This window comes from Brachycentrus maculatus, unplaced genomic scaffold (genome assembly GCF_059751285.1).
Source record: "Brachycentrus maculatus isolate JH-2025_06_01 unplaced genomic scaffold, ASM5975128v1 h1tg000258l, whole genome shotgun sequence".
NCBI lineage: Eukaryota > Metazoa > Arthropoda > Insecta > Trichoptera > Brachycentridae > Brachycentrus > Brachycentrus maculatus.
Window position 1 is genome coordinate 1,476,411 of NW_028281009.1, and position 15,951 is coordinate 1,492,361.

General features: G+C 33.1%; 1 protein-coding gene across 9 annotated transcripts; it reads left to right on the top strand.

Moving 5' to 3' along the window:
• Positions 1-524: 524 nt before the first annotated feature.
• On the top strand, positions 525-15,844 carry LOC148305977 (triokinase/FMN cyclase-like). Of its 9 annotated transcripts, none has more exons than XM_088265882.1 (14): positions 525-661; positions 2,954-3,132; positions 4,430-4,490; positions 5,299-5,409; positions 5,992-6,080; positions 6,890-6,982; positions 7,088-7,205; positions 8,973-9,221; positions 10,513-10,742; positions 11,665-11,827; positions 12,554-12,701; positions 13,833-13,935; positions 14,592-14,731; positions 15,369-15,844. In XM_088265882.1, the coding sequence occupies exons 2-14, from the start codon at positions 3,004-3,006 to the stop codon at positions 15,469-15,471; spliced, it is 1,737 nt and encodes a 578-aa protein (XP_088122008.1). In that variant the 5' UTR covers positions 525-661; positions 2,954-3,003; the 3' UTR covers positions 15,472-15,844. The 9 variants fall into 9 exon arrangements, with proteins under 9 accessions (XP_088122008.1, XP_088122003.1, XP_088122009.1 ...); XM_088265877.1 differs by having other exon boundaries at positions 531-661; positions 2,982-3,132; positions 4,430-4,496; XM_088265883.1 differs by having other exon boundaries at positions 539-661; positions 2,982-3,132.
• The last annotated feature ends 107 nt before the right edge of the window (positions 15,845-15,951 follow it).

A 15,951-nucleotide genomic window follows, 5' to 3' on the forward strand; every position in this document is an offset into this window, starting at 1 on the left:
AAATTCGAAAATTATATTTATGCTTCAATTGACATCTTCTTTCACATGCAACTTATTCGGCACCATCTATTGTTGAGTTGAGTAAGTTAGGAATTTGTGAACAATGATTTGGACACACTCAAAATATTGTGAGAAAAGTATCACTTATTTTTGCAATATTCAAAGTTTGCGAATGTTCATCTCAACTACTATTTAAAAGGAAAATATTTATTTACAACATTTTGAGTGTGAAGGCGAAGAAGAAGAGAAGACTCAACACATATGTATATCAGATTTTTAATACTTACGTTGCAAAAATTCTTACGTTTAATTTTTCAAAATCAGTTCCTCACAGAAAAGATGACCGTATTTCAGCAAGGGAAGGGGGTTCCAGAGCGTCATGAAAATTATGGAAACTGCGTTAAAATATTCACAAATGATTTAATAATAAATGTATAAAACGATATTTAGTGAGAAAATTTAAAGCCACCATGTACATATATAACAAAGTGTAATCGGTTACGCGTAATACTGCTGTTACGTTTATTGAAGTATTTTTAGTTTATTACCAGTGACAGTCTACATGTTAATATTCTATGTGCTGTGTTTATAATAAATAATAAATAATAATGTTTATTAAAAATAAATCAAAATCAAAAACTCCATATTAAAAAAATATAAAGTAAATATTATATATTTGTAATAGTGTGTTTACGTGTTTTTAAAATCATACGTAAATATGTATGTTATCTTGCATTGATTTTATGTGACTCAATTAATTATCCGGTGGTTTTAATTTACCTTGATTTTCATTTAAAATTACAAGGTACCTACATACTTCGATATGATTTGCACGATTGGACGCGGATACGGGATAGAATAATGTATTGTTGATGATAAGGAGTAAAATCTGTTAATATAAGAAGTATATTCTAATTTTCACCTGCAACCAAATTGGGGTAATGTTATCCGAAATTAAACGATGAAAACAATAGAGCGATGAATATATTAACACTCTCCTTATCATTCATCGTTCACTTTGAAGCAGGGCTGTGGAGTCAGAGTCGGAGTTGGAGTTGGAGTCACGGAGTCGTGGTGTTTGGGCCGGAGTTGGAGTCGGAGTTGGAGTCGTAAAAAACAAGCGACTCCGACTACGTTTTCATTAAAATTAATCACACTTATTTTAAAATTATTATATAGAGTGCAATTTTTTGCCAGTCATCGTTCTGCATTGGTCTCGTCCATGTGTTGATATCATTGCGTTACATAAACAATTTTCTTTATTAATTTTTGTAATAGCAAGGATCACAAGTTTCATTTGTAGTAACAATAAATGGCTATTTGTAAAAGTAGGAAACAACGTGTCGTTGTGGAATCGTGGAGTAGAAGTACTGTTGTTGGTAAATATAGGAATCGGAGTCGGAGTCGTGTTTTTTTCGACTTCACAGCCCTACTTTGGAGTAGTATTTTTTTTTACTTTAAAAAGCACTACTTCTTAACTACTGGATTCGGAATAATCATTTCATCATCAGGTCAAATATAGATTAAAATGATATTGCTACGGTCTCACATTTTTTGTGGTATTACACAAAGTGAACAATGAATGATAAGAAAAGTGTTATATTACCATACCACAAAGTTAACGATGCTTTTAATATACAAAATATGAATCTATTAGTTCTAGTTAACAAGCTAATAAACCAAATTAAGAAGATATACCCCTCTCTATTCAGTCTTAGTTTTAAGTGATTAATCGTTTATTTTAAAAGTAAGTTTTGCCAATCGCAAGTTGTTGCAAAATTAACCAAAATGTGTTTTTCCTGCAGCCATTGCACTTTTGTCTTCTTCCGTTGTGGCAGAATGCTGTATATAAAATAAAAAACAACATATATTGTCTATACACATACTTGTCTATACACATTATATTGCTGTAAAAAGAGTTGGAACGAGTTATTAAAATTGCAATGACTAAAACATCATAAATAACTCTCGATACGTACCTACAAATTTTTATATTTGATATCCCTAAATAATTTTATCATCGATCCATGACGATTATCGCAGACATTTAAACATTTTAATCTTAATGTATTTACGACTCTTTTTTTACGCAATTTTAAAAGACGGGAAATACGTGCGTAAAATACATAATGAATATGAAAATAACATAATATTTATCATGTATATGAAAAGTAAATATATAAGGTTAAATTAAAAATAAAAATATTTAATTTTATTAAATGAAAAGCAAATTATAAAGAAAAAAGTATCTCTGTAACTACGCCACAATTTATACAAATTAAAAAAAAGGATAACATTTTCGTTTTTTCCAATAAACGTAAAAATACGAGTGTGTTAATATGTTCAAAAAGCGAGGGAATGATAACAATATGGAAAATTTATATATTAAATGTTTAGATCAAATACATTTTTTAAAATCTAAATTGTATTTCATTGTTAAAAAACACATAAAAATAGATTTTGTGACAATTGTTTCCCCTTGTATCGCATTTTCAAACGAATGAGGTAAGTTTGATAATGCCACAACAAGGCGAAAAACAACTGGAAAATTTATGTATTAAATATTAAAATGAAACACTGATTTTTTAGCCTAATTGTATTTTATTGTTAAAAAAACACATAAAAAACAATTTGATGACAATTGTTTCGCCTTTTTATGGCATTTTAAAACTAATGACATTAAAAATGCCATAACAATGCGAAATAACTGGTGAAACAATTGTCACAAATTTATGTGTTTTTTAACAATAAAATACAATTTAGTACACACAAAAAGTCAGTGTTTGATTTTTTAACATTCAATAAATAACTTAAAATGGAGTTACTACAAATTAAACGCCAAATCTATACATATGGAAAATTCTTTGAGCTTCTTTTTTTAAATCATACTTTCCCATCTACCCAAATTCCCCACATAATTTTTTAAAATAAAAATCAACTTTTTTTTTAAAAGTATTTTTTCCAAAAATATTGTTTTTAAGTATTCCAACAAGTTGTTTGAAAATGAGCAATATTGGAAAGAAGCTGTATAATGAGGCAGAGCGTTGTACTGATGACGCTCTAGAGGGATTCAGCCTCCTGAACCCGGGACTCGTGCTGTACCCGGACTGTCGCTTCATCAGCAGAATGGAGGCAAGTACTAACCGTCACTCCGCTTCCCCGCAGGGGTAGGCTGAAAGAATACAACGCTACACCACTCAGTCTTTGCAAACATTCGCTTCTTCACCACATTCACCCATCTTTGTATTTGAGTATTTGACATACCTGATCATGCCAAGTTTTTCTCGGTTTTCGTATAGAGGTTTTAAGGATGAAAGTAGACTGAATGCAGTCAAAATGCGATCCCTTAGACGAATGTGCGACAAAACAATGTATGTATGAAAGGTGTTCGAATGTTGAAATAAGAAAATGCAAAGCTGAGATAGGGATTATGGATACAATTAAGAAAGGTGTGTTATGATGGTTTGGACATGTGAAACGAATGAGTGTGGAAAGATAAGGAAAAAAAATTATTAGGCGAATGTTACAGGTATGTCTAATACTTTCAAGTATTACACATACCAGAACACGCCAAGTTTTTCTCGGCCTTTTTCCAACTACATTTGCCTCATAAATTTGTTTTCTAATTCTTTCCTTACTCATTCGTTCCACATGTCCAAACCATCTCTTCACACCTTTCTTAATTTTATCGATAATGCTTATCTCAGCTTTGCATTCTTTTCTTATTTCAACATTCGAACACCTATCAAAAATTGTTTAGTTGCACATTCGTCTGAGGCATCGCATTTCGACTGCATTCAGTCTGCTTTCATCCTTCTTTTGCCTACTCTATGCTTCACTTCCATACATTATTGTTGGAACCAGGACTCCATTGTGTACTGTCTACCAGTTTGCTATTGAAATTGATTGATTTTGTAACTGGAATTTTGATGACTTAGCTAATCGTTCTTGTTCAAAGTCTATATGATGACAACCTTGTATCATGTCAAGTTTTTATAATACAGTCATATTATTGTTTGCATGGACCCCATATGTGGAAACTGTAATAGTGGTATATTTTATATTTTTATATTTTAGTCCAAGATATTTAAAAAAAGTTTTGATAATTATGCAGTGAAAGTGGATATATGTATGTATATTAACTTATTAATAATGAATACGATTACATTACATGTTTATATGTATTTATACACAAATAATAAGATAATTTTTAGTCAATATCAGAATTAAAAATAGTTCATGGTATATTTTTTTCTCTTATGTCATTTATCTCTTATACCATATCTCTTCTTATATCATATATATTTTTCTCTTATGTCAGTTTCTGTTTGAATTCCGCTATGCAAAGTGCATAAAGATCAGGTATTTTCATGCAAGTTACAAAATAAAAGTTGTAAATTATTGGTACATCATGATCATAATGTTACAGGTAAATATGGTAGATGCTGTAGCCATCTTATCCGGAGGAGGGTCTGGACACGAGCCTTTTAGTACGGGTAACTATTATTCATTTTTAAAAGTGTCGACAAAAAGTGTTTATTTGGTCGACAAATGGATAGAAAAATATTTAGAAGCATTTTCAAAGTCCATATTCTTCGACTAGATATCTTCTTTTTTTTACCCTTATCGCCACCTAACATTAACTGGATCATTTATTATTGGACGGTATATCAATCAATCTTGCGTTTCAGGTAATATATCTTTTCAGGATAATATATTTTTTTCCATTTCATTTATTTGTTAAACATTAATTCATAAAGTCTTATACATTTTTTTGGAGAGCAGCCAAGTCACCTTATGTCTTGTCTTATTTTATTTATTATTTTTTATGTATTTTAACATCATATACACACGAAAAAGGAAAAAACTGTTTTTCAATTTTTACAATATTAACTCTTTATCATCATTTACCCATTCCTTTATTTACCCAAAGGCAACCAAAATTAATATCTTTCTTAACTCCGCCGGCAACAAATTAAATATGGAAGAAACTGTGTATTGAAGAAATTATTCTACTTATCCCATATTTATCGTTTACTTTCGGGACCATCAACCCTTCGTTGTGGGCGAAACGGGTATCATAGTTGTGTTTTTTTTTTACTGGTTTGTTGCTCAAGTACGATATCCATCCGCAATAAGTACTATAATAAAAATCTTTTGGAATCAAAAACGGAACCTCCAGCACGGTACTCAAACGCACCACTTTTCACTTTGGTAGCGGACATATGGTGTCGGTGTTTGTAGTGAAAAGTAAGAAAATAAGGTATTTTTTAATAATACAAAAATATATATTTTTAGGGTATGTCGGGAAGGGGATGCTCGCAGGTGCAGTAGCCGGAAACATATTTGCGTCTCCTCCTAAAACCCACATTCTGTACGCCATAAGGCACCTTTCTCATTTCTACAAAGGTAGGCAGATTTTACATATTTTTAATCGAATCATTAGAACCCTTTATTGATTTATGTGATAATTATAATCAAAATCATTAGACATTATTCGTGGTCAATTATTTAATTAATTCACTCGGCAGTCAGTTTGTGGTAATTAATATCTGTCCACTTTTAATTTAAGTTTCATTTGGTAAATGCCAATATTTATTAAAGTCTATTGTGACACGTGTTTCAATGCATTCCGAATCATTTTTAAATACCGTTTTTTCAAACACAAACGGTGTTTGAAAATGATGCAGAATGCATTGAAATATGTGTTACAATAGATTTGAAGAAATAGTGGTATTTACCAAGTAAAACTTAAATTAAAAACATGTTCAGTCAGTTAATTATTTGTATACTCGATGTCGTATTTTATCTTAACTGCGTTGCATGGATCCAACAATAAAACACCACATATTTATTTCATCATACACATAATTTCTATAATGTGCCCTCACTGAGATTTCCCGTAAAAATGTAATAATTTTGATTCTGAAATACCAGTTTGATTTTTGTGAATATTTTATCCAGTTCCTAATTATATTATGAACTATATAGGCGGGGTAGTCATCATAATCCCGAACTATACTGGTGACTGTCTAAACTTTGGAATGGCAACAGAGCAAGCAAAAGCTGAAAATATCAATGTAAGTACCTACTACTTAATTTCTATGTAGGTATATTCTTTTCCGCCTCCGTAGTGTAATGGTCAGCATGCTCGGCTACCGTTCTGGAGGTCCCGGGTTCGATTCCCAAGGGGGGTAAAATAAATATTAGTAATTTTTTTCACTGTCATATTTATTCAATATTACCCTGGACTGGTACCTGAAGCGGAGGGCTGATCACCTTTCCTTCATGTGTAAACGATCAAGATAACATTGCGTTTATATGACGCAGTGCCCTATGCACCATTGGGGTGCGGATAAGGGTATTATTATGATTATTTTTAAATTCTTTTAATATAATATATTCCCCACTCCTTTCAACAACGTCATATATCAAAAAACTTGATTTTTCAGGAGATCGTTTTTAAAGTTTAAGAATACAATGAAATGTATTAAAAATAAATATCAAGCCACTTATTGAACTTTTTAGTGTGCAACAGGTAAAACCTGAAGGTTTTTTTCTCCATTTGAAAAATATTTAGTATACTTAAAAAAATAATTAAACAATACCTTTTCTTAAAAATGAAAAAACACTTTCTGCCCTGTAACGGGTAAATATTAAGTTAAAAATATGCTGCTTATGCACAACTGAAAATTGTCGATTTTTGATATATGACGTCGTTGAAAGGAGTGAGCGATGTGTATTACCCATTTAACATTTAAAAAAATGTATTATTTTTTCTTTGTTACCCAGAGTCCTTAAATAACCTGGTTGCATCCCTGCAAATAACAATGAAATGTATTAAATTTGGTATTTTCATAAATTATTGTTGTTTGATATGTGATTTAAGGTGGACACGTTTGTTTTTGGTGACGACTGTGCTTCGGGACAAAAATCTATAACTGGGAGAAGAGGAATGTGCGGTTTAATACTTACTTACAAGGTATGAATTTATTTAATATCTATATAGGAATGTTTTCAAGAAATAATATGGGATATACGGAAAAAAACCATTTGATAATTAAAATTCACAAAATATTTTTAACAGATTTGCGGAGCTTTAGCAGCAATGGGAAAAAATATGACATACATCTTGAATACGCTAGAGGAAGTTCAAAAAAATATATCAACTTTGGGGATAACCCTAAACGCGTGTTCCTTGCCAGGTATTTATTTATATTCAACCAATTTATATATAACCAATATTATTACAGGTGTCTACTTTGTGATGGACTTTGTGGACACGATGCAGCATGCCTGAATCGATTGTATGTTGGCAATAAAATATGTATCTATAAGTACCTACCTATACGTTGCTCTGCGGACAGCAAAATGTCCACCATATCTCCCTTAAGCTAATTAAAACAGGGGATTCAACTTTTCAATTCATTTAAAATGTTAATTCCTTCAATGTTTTCCTATCCAATATTTTTTTTACTATTCCTACCTATTTTCATATTACAGTAAAACCTTGACATAACAGACGAATTGGGGAGAGGGGGCGTCCGTTAAAGCACAAAGTCCATTATATAAAAAAAATATTAAAATAAATCAAAAAACCTTTTTTTAAATATGAACACTGTATTTAGATATAGAAACAAACAAAAAACACAAACTAAATTCTATTTATTGTCTTCGGACAATCGTCATGATGTGACGTTGTGGTTTGATATCGATGCGCTTGCTTTAAAAAAGGAATCAAATTTTGTTTGTAATTTTGTAGTTTGCCGTTTTTTTTTATAATTACGAAAATGATTATAATATTTAGTTACCGGATTTTTCATCCGTTACATCCGAAGTCCGTTAAAAAGAGGTCCGTTATATCGAAGTTTTACTGTACCTATTACCTTTTTCTAGGATTTGGAGAGCCTTGTGTGCATGGAGGCGATCGAAAAAAAGTAACAAGAATGTCAAAATTGTTCTTCTGACACAAAATTTAATTAATTATCACACTTATAAACACCATTACCTTACCGTAAATAAAAAAGAACGATTGCAATTTCCATATCGAACATTAAATTTTATAGCCTGATAAACTGACCCTTGACTTTCTTGCTACATCATTTTAGCACTAACCAATCTAACCTAACCAATAGATATTATAAAGGGTGTTTTTTTTGAGGTATACAAATTCAAATTTCCCGCAATAAATTGATGGTGGCACCCACTGTGTGGCATGTTGCGCCATCTTGTTAAAACCACAGCTCTGTCACATCAATGCCATTCAACTGAGGTACGAAGAAGACAGTAATCATGCCGAAGAAGACAGTAATCAGTAAGCAGGCCGGCATCGTCTATCCTACCCATAAAGCACACCAAATAGTGACTTTTAATGGATGTAAGGGCGTCTCGATAAAGGCCTCTCGGTTTTCTCTACATACATAGCCATTTAACCAAAAATTTGCCTCATCGGTAACAAAATTTTGCATTTAAAAAAAGGAACAAGCTGAATATTGTTTTTGTCCCATTCACCGAACCTACGACGCGCATAATGGTCATTCAGTGTATTCATGGTAAAATGGCGAAACGTACTGACTACAAATCAACTGTCAACTGCCAAATTGACAGTCTGTAAAACAGTGTTGCCAGTTTAAAATCCAAACCTCTAAAAAAAACACCTTTTATCAAAATAAGTTGTATAAATATATATATAATGGATGATGAATGATAAACAATCAAAAGTAATGCATCTTCTTCTTCTTCTGTTTGGTGAAGGCCTTGTGGCCTGTTTTTAAGAGGATTAGCCTCCTGCAATGTCGATTAACTGCTGCTGATCCATCTCTTTGGTGGTCTGCCCGCGAGTCGTCTACCTTGGAGTTGGTCGTACAGTGCAATGTGTGGGAGTCTGTACAGTTCCAATCTCTTCATTGCCTTACAAATTAATAATTAATAATGAAATAATATTGTGCCGTTTTGGGCGATTTCAATTTAAGGACAGTCTCCATTATTTCACGTGGCTCATGGCGAGATGGAACTCGGGACCGGAGTCCACGGAGAAGCGGGTCTCGGAAAATTGGAAATGACGACAGCGAAAGGAGCGGTGGAAATTGTGCTTAGTAAACTTCTAACACATCTCAACCTGTCTGGATATCGGGAATCGATGGTCGTACTGATAAATAACTTGGGATCTACGTCACAACTGGAGCAAAATATAATCTGCAAGGAAGTGCATACGCAGCTTTGTAAGTTTTTAACCATCTCGCCGCTTCCCCGCAGGGGTAGGCAGAGAGAATCGAACGCCACACCACTCTGTCTTTGCAAACATTCTTCGCCTCTTCTACATTCATGCATCTCCTCATACATACCTGACGATTATTACGACTCCTGACCCAGCCGCTTTCAAGTATTTGACATACCTGATTGTGCCAAGTTTTCCTCGGTCTTCCTCTGCTTCTTTTTCTTACTACATTCGCCTCATAAATTTGTTTAACCGTTCTTTCCTCACTCATACGTTCCACATGTCCAAACCATCTCAACACACCTTTGTTCATTTTATCGATAATGCTTATCTCAGCCATGCATTCTTTCCTTATTTCATCATTTGAACATCTATCAAACATTGTTTTGCCACACATTCGTCTGAGGGATCGCATTTCAACTGCATTCAGTCTGCTTTCATCCTTCTTTTGCCAACTAACGAGATTAGTATTTTTTTTTAATATCTATTAAGTGTGTTCAAATATTTTTTCACAAATCTGGGTTTGACTGGGTTAGACATTAGAAGAGTCTCTGCTAAATAAAGTTTTTTTTTAATCCAACAAAGATGGCTGTTGTGAAAAAGTGATGTGATTCAGCTGGTTTGCATTGATTCGCTAAAATTTTTAATTTTTAATTGTAGGGGTAGTACCTAAAAAGCGAACCGGTTCTTGAAAATTTTGAATCCCATCACTGACTATCATGAGATTGATCAATATATCTAGGAGTTCCGAAAATTTGAGTAGTACGGTTGTCTCAATATACGTGGGGAAATATATGGTAAAGTCTGGGCAAGAATATGAAAATATGGAAGTCAACATAAATGGAGAAGAATATAGAAGTCGTATGCCCTGTAAATACCCAGACTTTCATATTCTTCCTTCATCTATGTTGAGATGTCAAAAATAATGTAAAAAATAACACGTAACTGGATATAATCCAGATTTGTGAACGTGTCGGGTTGTGGGCCTGTGGTTACCCAATTACCCACTCTACCACAATTTGATACCTATTTTTAATAATGAGCGGCTTAGGCTCACAGAAAAAGTACGAAATCGAAGTATTTTTGTAAATAATAAAAACACAAATATTTCTCCAATAAAATTATCTTCATGTGACTGTTACGTCACTGACGCTCATTGATTTGCATCAGTGACACAGAGATGTATAACTATTGACACTATTATTGACATTGCTTTACTTACCAAAGTATTATTGGTTAGATACAATTTTATCTCTCATATATGAACAAACCAAATAACGTTTTATGCTTTCTAGGTAATGTTGGGATAAGCGTGAAGAGAATGTTCGCTGGAATGTTAATGACATCATTAGATATGTCCGGATTTCAAATATCCCTTCTCAGATTGCCTGCAGCCTTCGAGGAAGAATGGCTCAAGATGTTGGATATGGAGACAGATGCTCCTTGCTGGATAGGAACCCACAACTCTGTGCCAAAACAGAAAATCAACCTAGAAAGGTTTAATTACAATACCCAACCAAAAAAAGTAAATGATTTGTTTCTCGACTATAATTTTAATATCTCAAAGTGGTATATATATTTATTTCATTTAACTAATTCAGCTAATACCTTAACGGTCTTTTTGCCATATAGCGATATCGTTCAAGGTAGGTACTAAAAACTTAAAAATTAGTCTTCATAAGAGCCTAGCTGTTTACTCCTTATTACTAAGCACCCACGTTTACACTGTCACAACAGCAAAATGATGTGATCATGACCAAACCTCGATGACATGACCGCAGTAACGCCAACTCTCAAGTTATTTACATGTAGAAAAAACGGAGACAAAATAAATAAGTACTAAAGCGAATGTGTCTAAGTTAAGCTCTCGTTTATGATATTTTCTATTTACTGATATATTATTCTTTTATAATTTGAATCTTCTGAAAATCAAATGATAAAATGTTCATTGAATATTCATTGAACATTTTGTGTGTTTTTTTGTGTAAAATAATAACTCCCAGAACCTCTATTTTAGAGGCTTGTCGGCAGGTTAAGGTAAGGGAAAGGTAGATGCAAAAAATACATCTCAAACACCCAGACCAATTGAAAATAAACATTTCTTGAATTAGTTTTGCAATTAGTTGGAATCGATCCCGATTAGAAATAAAAATTGGTTGCATCACTTTTCAATTTTCCATTCAAATTGGTAATGGTGTTTATTTATGTTATATTATTATTTAATGGTGGGGGCCAACCGGAGCCATTTTGTCATAACGTAACACGTTACGATGCGAGCATTCGTATAGTCAGTACAGACAGCCGAGCGCTCCATCCAGTCGGAGCGCTCGCCACGAGGGATGTTACGACGGACTGCTTCGGTCAGTCCCTACCATTATACAATAGTTACGGTGTTTTATTATATTTGCTTGACTACATAATGTAATATTAATGATTTTTCTGGCTAGGAAAAATCATCACTTACCCTAACGGCTAAAGAACAGATCCTGTTTAAAGAATGCCTCGAGAGTGCTAGCCAGACAATTATAGAAAATGAATCGAAAATAAACGAACTGGACAGAGGCTGCGGAGACGGAGATTGCGGGTCAACACTGAAAAACTTTGCTGAAGGTAAACTGTTGGTAGACAGCGAGGTTTTTTTTCACACTGATTCTACATTTAATAGTTCCTGATGGGACACGAGTTAACACTTAGGAGTAACTGCGCCATACGCATCGACTCCATTTAGAAAATTGAAGTTACGTTCACTGTATTAAATAAAAATCAAAGCAAATACTTTTGTTGGGAAAGTGACTAGATAAAAACCCTACGCGAAATTTAAGGGAAGGACACCAAGCGAAATTGAAATATTTTATTTTGCAAGAACTTTTGCGAGGTCGAATAAACTAAAAGTATCGTTAGCTCACATCTGTCCGGCACCGCTCTAAACTATTTACTGTCTTAACAATTTGAAAATTTTGAGTTATAAATAATATTATATATTTATAATTAAATTAAATTAATTTTGTCGGCCTTCGTAGTGTAATGGTTAGCATGCTCGGCTACCGTTTTGGAGGTCTCAGGTTGGATTTAGGCGGGGGGGGGTCAAATAAATATAAGTGATTTTTTCACTCCAATATTAATTCAATATTACTCTGGACTGGTACCTGAATTGGAGGGCTGATCACCTTTCCTTCGTGTGTTAACGATCAAGATAACACTGCGTATGTATGATGCAGTCCCCTATGCACCATTAGGGTTTAAATTTAAATTTTTAACTACATAATTATGTCTTATAAGGGTTTTAATTTTTTATTATATGTCTGTAGTCACAATATATTTATAAACAAATTTCAGGTATTCAGGAGGCAATACCAACTATCAATTATAAATGCCCCGCGAAGGTTTTACTAACTTTATCTGAAATAGCTGAAACTAAGATGGGAGGGACTTCAGGGGCTGTTTACAGCCTTGGTTTCACATCTATGGCAAAATATTTAATGAGGTATGTCGGGCTTATTTAATGAATTATCATCCCAGAAACCATTTAAAATGATAAATTGAACAAGGTAAGTACTTAAATTTATCACTGTAAATAAAATATCACGTGTCTAGTGGTGGGAAAACATGTGTAATGCAGGAAATGCGGTTCAAACAGGCTTACATCGGTTACATTCACAAAATTCGTCTGTGGCAGATTTAGCACTTAAGAGGACATGACGCTATTCAATTTTGTGGTCCCTTTTAAATATTTTCACTACCCCCCTCCCTTCCAGTGTGTATTTTACGTATATGATATTTTTTTCTAGTATATCGGTGGGCCTAAAATAAGTAAGACATGACTGCAATTGTCTCTTTGCATTTAAAAGATTGCTGATATTTATACGAGGGCAATTCAAAAATAAGATCTCATTTTTTTTCATACAAAATCGCATTTCTTCGCAACTTGAGATAAATCATTGGAAAGCTTAAAGCTGTTTGTATTTTTTAATATTTGTACATACATTTTTTTACAACTTTTAAACATTTCTACTTAATACAATCATATTATTTTAATTTTCGCTGTGCCTCTCCAAAAAAGAGGCTGAGCTCTTGTGCTTGGAGAGGCACTTAATTCTTCTTTTTTGTTGTTGTTGATAGTATCGTGTTATACATTTTTAAAAATATTACTGGGGAACATATATTTTTTGCGGTACGAGGGAGTTATTATTGTTTTGATTATGACAATTGTAACTTTCCTAATCCTTAACTTCAGTGTTATCCTGATCGTTAATTGCACAAGGGCTCGGTGATCAGTAGGTACAGCTCTTCAGTCCAGGGTGATAAATAAATATGATATTGAAAATCACACCTATATTTTCTCTCCGGGAATCGAACCCGGAACCTTCAGCACGATGGTTAAACGCGTTTACTACATTTTCAATCAATTTCGCAACTTCGTTAAAATAAAAAAAATGCTTTGCAAGAGAAGAGGTCTATCAGGAAGCCTAGATGCTTCTGTATCAGATCTGGGAATGCGGTGGGACAGCTTTCAATATGTTCAATATATAATTGCTTTTTTCCAGCAACACTACCCCACGCATGTACTCCCTAAGGCGATTTGCCTAAAGTGTTTTCCCTAATTTTAATTTTTTAGTATCGACAAAGAGAGGTTACCCGTGGCATGGGCACGTGCTATGAAAATTGGAGTTCAGACTATCATGAAATACGGCAGAGTCGAGAAAGGATATAGAACTGTGGTAAGTATGCCAAATGTTTACCAAAATAAATTGCTATTTGTAATATATTTTGGTTTTAAGCTGAGAGCTTTGCTCAGTTGTTTAATAAGAGAATTTTCAAAACGAAAGGAATTGCGTTATTGGATACTTATATATTTTAAAATCTTGCCCATATCCAACGGTGCTTAAGACACTATAAGTATTGTAGAAGCAATTCACTTCTTGCACGAGTTCAGGGTGATTTGAAATAAATATGAGATTGAAAATCTCTTATATTTGACGAGTTCGGTTCCCGGGGGAACCGAACTCGGGACCTCCAGCACTACACTATGAAGGCGGAAAAAAACGAAAGATAACTTATAAAAATATATAAAATAATAAAACCCTTATCCGCACCTAATGGTGCATAGGGCACTGCGTCATATAAACGCAGTGTTATCTTGATCGTTTACACATGAAGGAAAGGTGATCAGCCCTCCGCTTCACATACCAGTCCAGGGTAGTACTGAATAAATATTACAGTGAAAAAATCACTTATATTTATTTTACCCCCCTTGGGAATCGAACCCGGGACCTCCAGAACGGTAGCCGAGCGTGCTGACCATTACACTACGGAGGCGGACAAATAAGACAAGATAACGTAAGGTAACATAAATAAAATAATACATTGTTTGCAGGTGGATGCTTTGCTACCTGCCATTGAAACGTTCAACTATGAAATTCTCGAAATAAATAAAGTAAATACTAAATCAGCGCTAAATAAAAGTGTCCAATCGGCTGAAGATGGATGCAATTCTACTAAATCTATGCAAGCCAGGTAACGTGGTAAAACAAAAAAAAAATGTTCTTGCATGGATATATAAATATATAATGATACCCCACTATATCCATGTTTTTTTTCAAAATTCGACAATAATGGTTGACTTCAAATATTATTAAGTTTTGGTTTTAATTTCAATAATCACAGTCACCAAAAAATTGTCCCTAGAACTTTCCCTAAAATTTGTCACAAAAACAGTTCGAGTTAAAAGAAAATTTTAGAAAGCAAAATAATCATCATAAAACTGTATACAAAAAGTATTTTATTTTATATTGATAACACGTACAAGTTCTGAAATATATCTACTTACATTACTTACAAAAAATCTATATGGTTTGGACTCAATTGCTGGAAAACTACAGAAGCTGTGAGAAAATGATCATAAATAAATTAATCTTAATACAGTAAACCCCCATATAACATTGAAATAGGTACCGCATTATCAGAGAGAACTTTATACAGATGAATGTTTTTAAATTTTAAATGAATCATTATAGTCTTTTCCATTGGTTTGAATGTAAAAATACAGTTTAAATCATTGACCCTATTTAGAAAGAGAGATATATATTTAGTTACAGGTATTTGAAAAATATCTTAAATTATTGAATAATATTTAAATACTATTGATTTTCAGGGCCGGACGCGCGAGTTATGTGAGTGTAGACCATCTGACTGATTTTGACGCTGGAGCTTATGGATTCACATTGTGGTTTAAAGCGATAGAAAATTGTTTTTAATATTTTTTTAGTCATACTTTATACAATCATGTTGTTAACCACTGCTTTGAATCAAACATGAATTAACCCTTACGCTAAAAATTATGTGATAGCCATGCGCAGTTCACATCGCACACATTTCCTTATGTTACATCTAACTTTGTTTTAATTTGTGTTTAAATTATAAAGTAAAACATGCGCCTATTTATGACTTATTACAATCTCAAAATTGTACCTATAGCCACCTTAGAAGACATTTTCAGACTGGTTGAAATCGAATGCTTCAAAACTGAGTGGACAGTGCCGGTAATGTTTTCTGAAAAAAACTTTTTATTCTCTTTTTATTCATAAATTGTATGCATAAATAGACAGTAAAATCTTGAATTAAGGATCAGTTTTGTTTTATTATTCAGCCCTGTTTAATGTTATTAGCATCCTTTTCCCAGTAACCTTGCCCAACATATTTTAATCTGGCGCTGCACCTAATTATTATTAGTCGTC

Bases quoted from the DNA above. Each gene is read 5' to 3' on its own strand.
- LOC148305977 (XM_088265874.1), top strand. The intron at 5,410-5,991 runs GTAGGCAGATTT...TGAACTATATAG, and splicing joins CCTTTCTCATTTCTACAAAG to GCGGGGTAGTCATCATAATC. The intron at 14,732-15,368 runs GTAACGTGGTAA...ATTGATTTTCAG, and splicing joins ACTAAATCTATGCAAGCCAG to GGCCGGACGCGCGAGTTATG.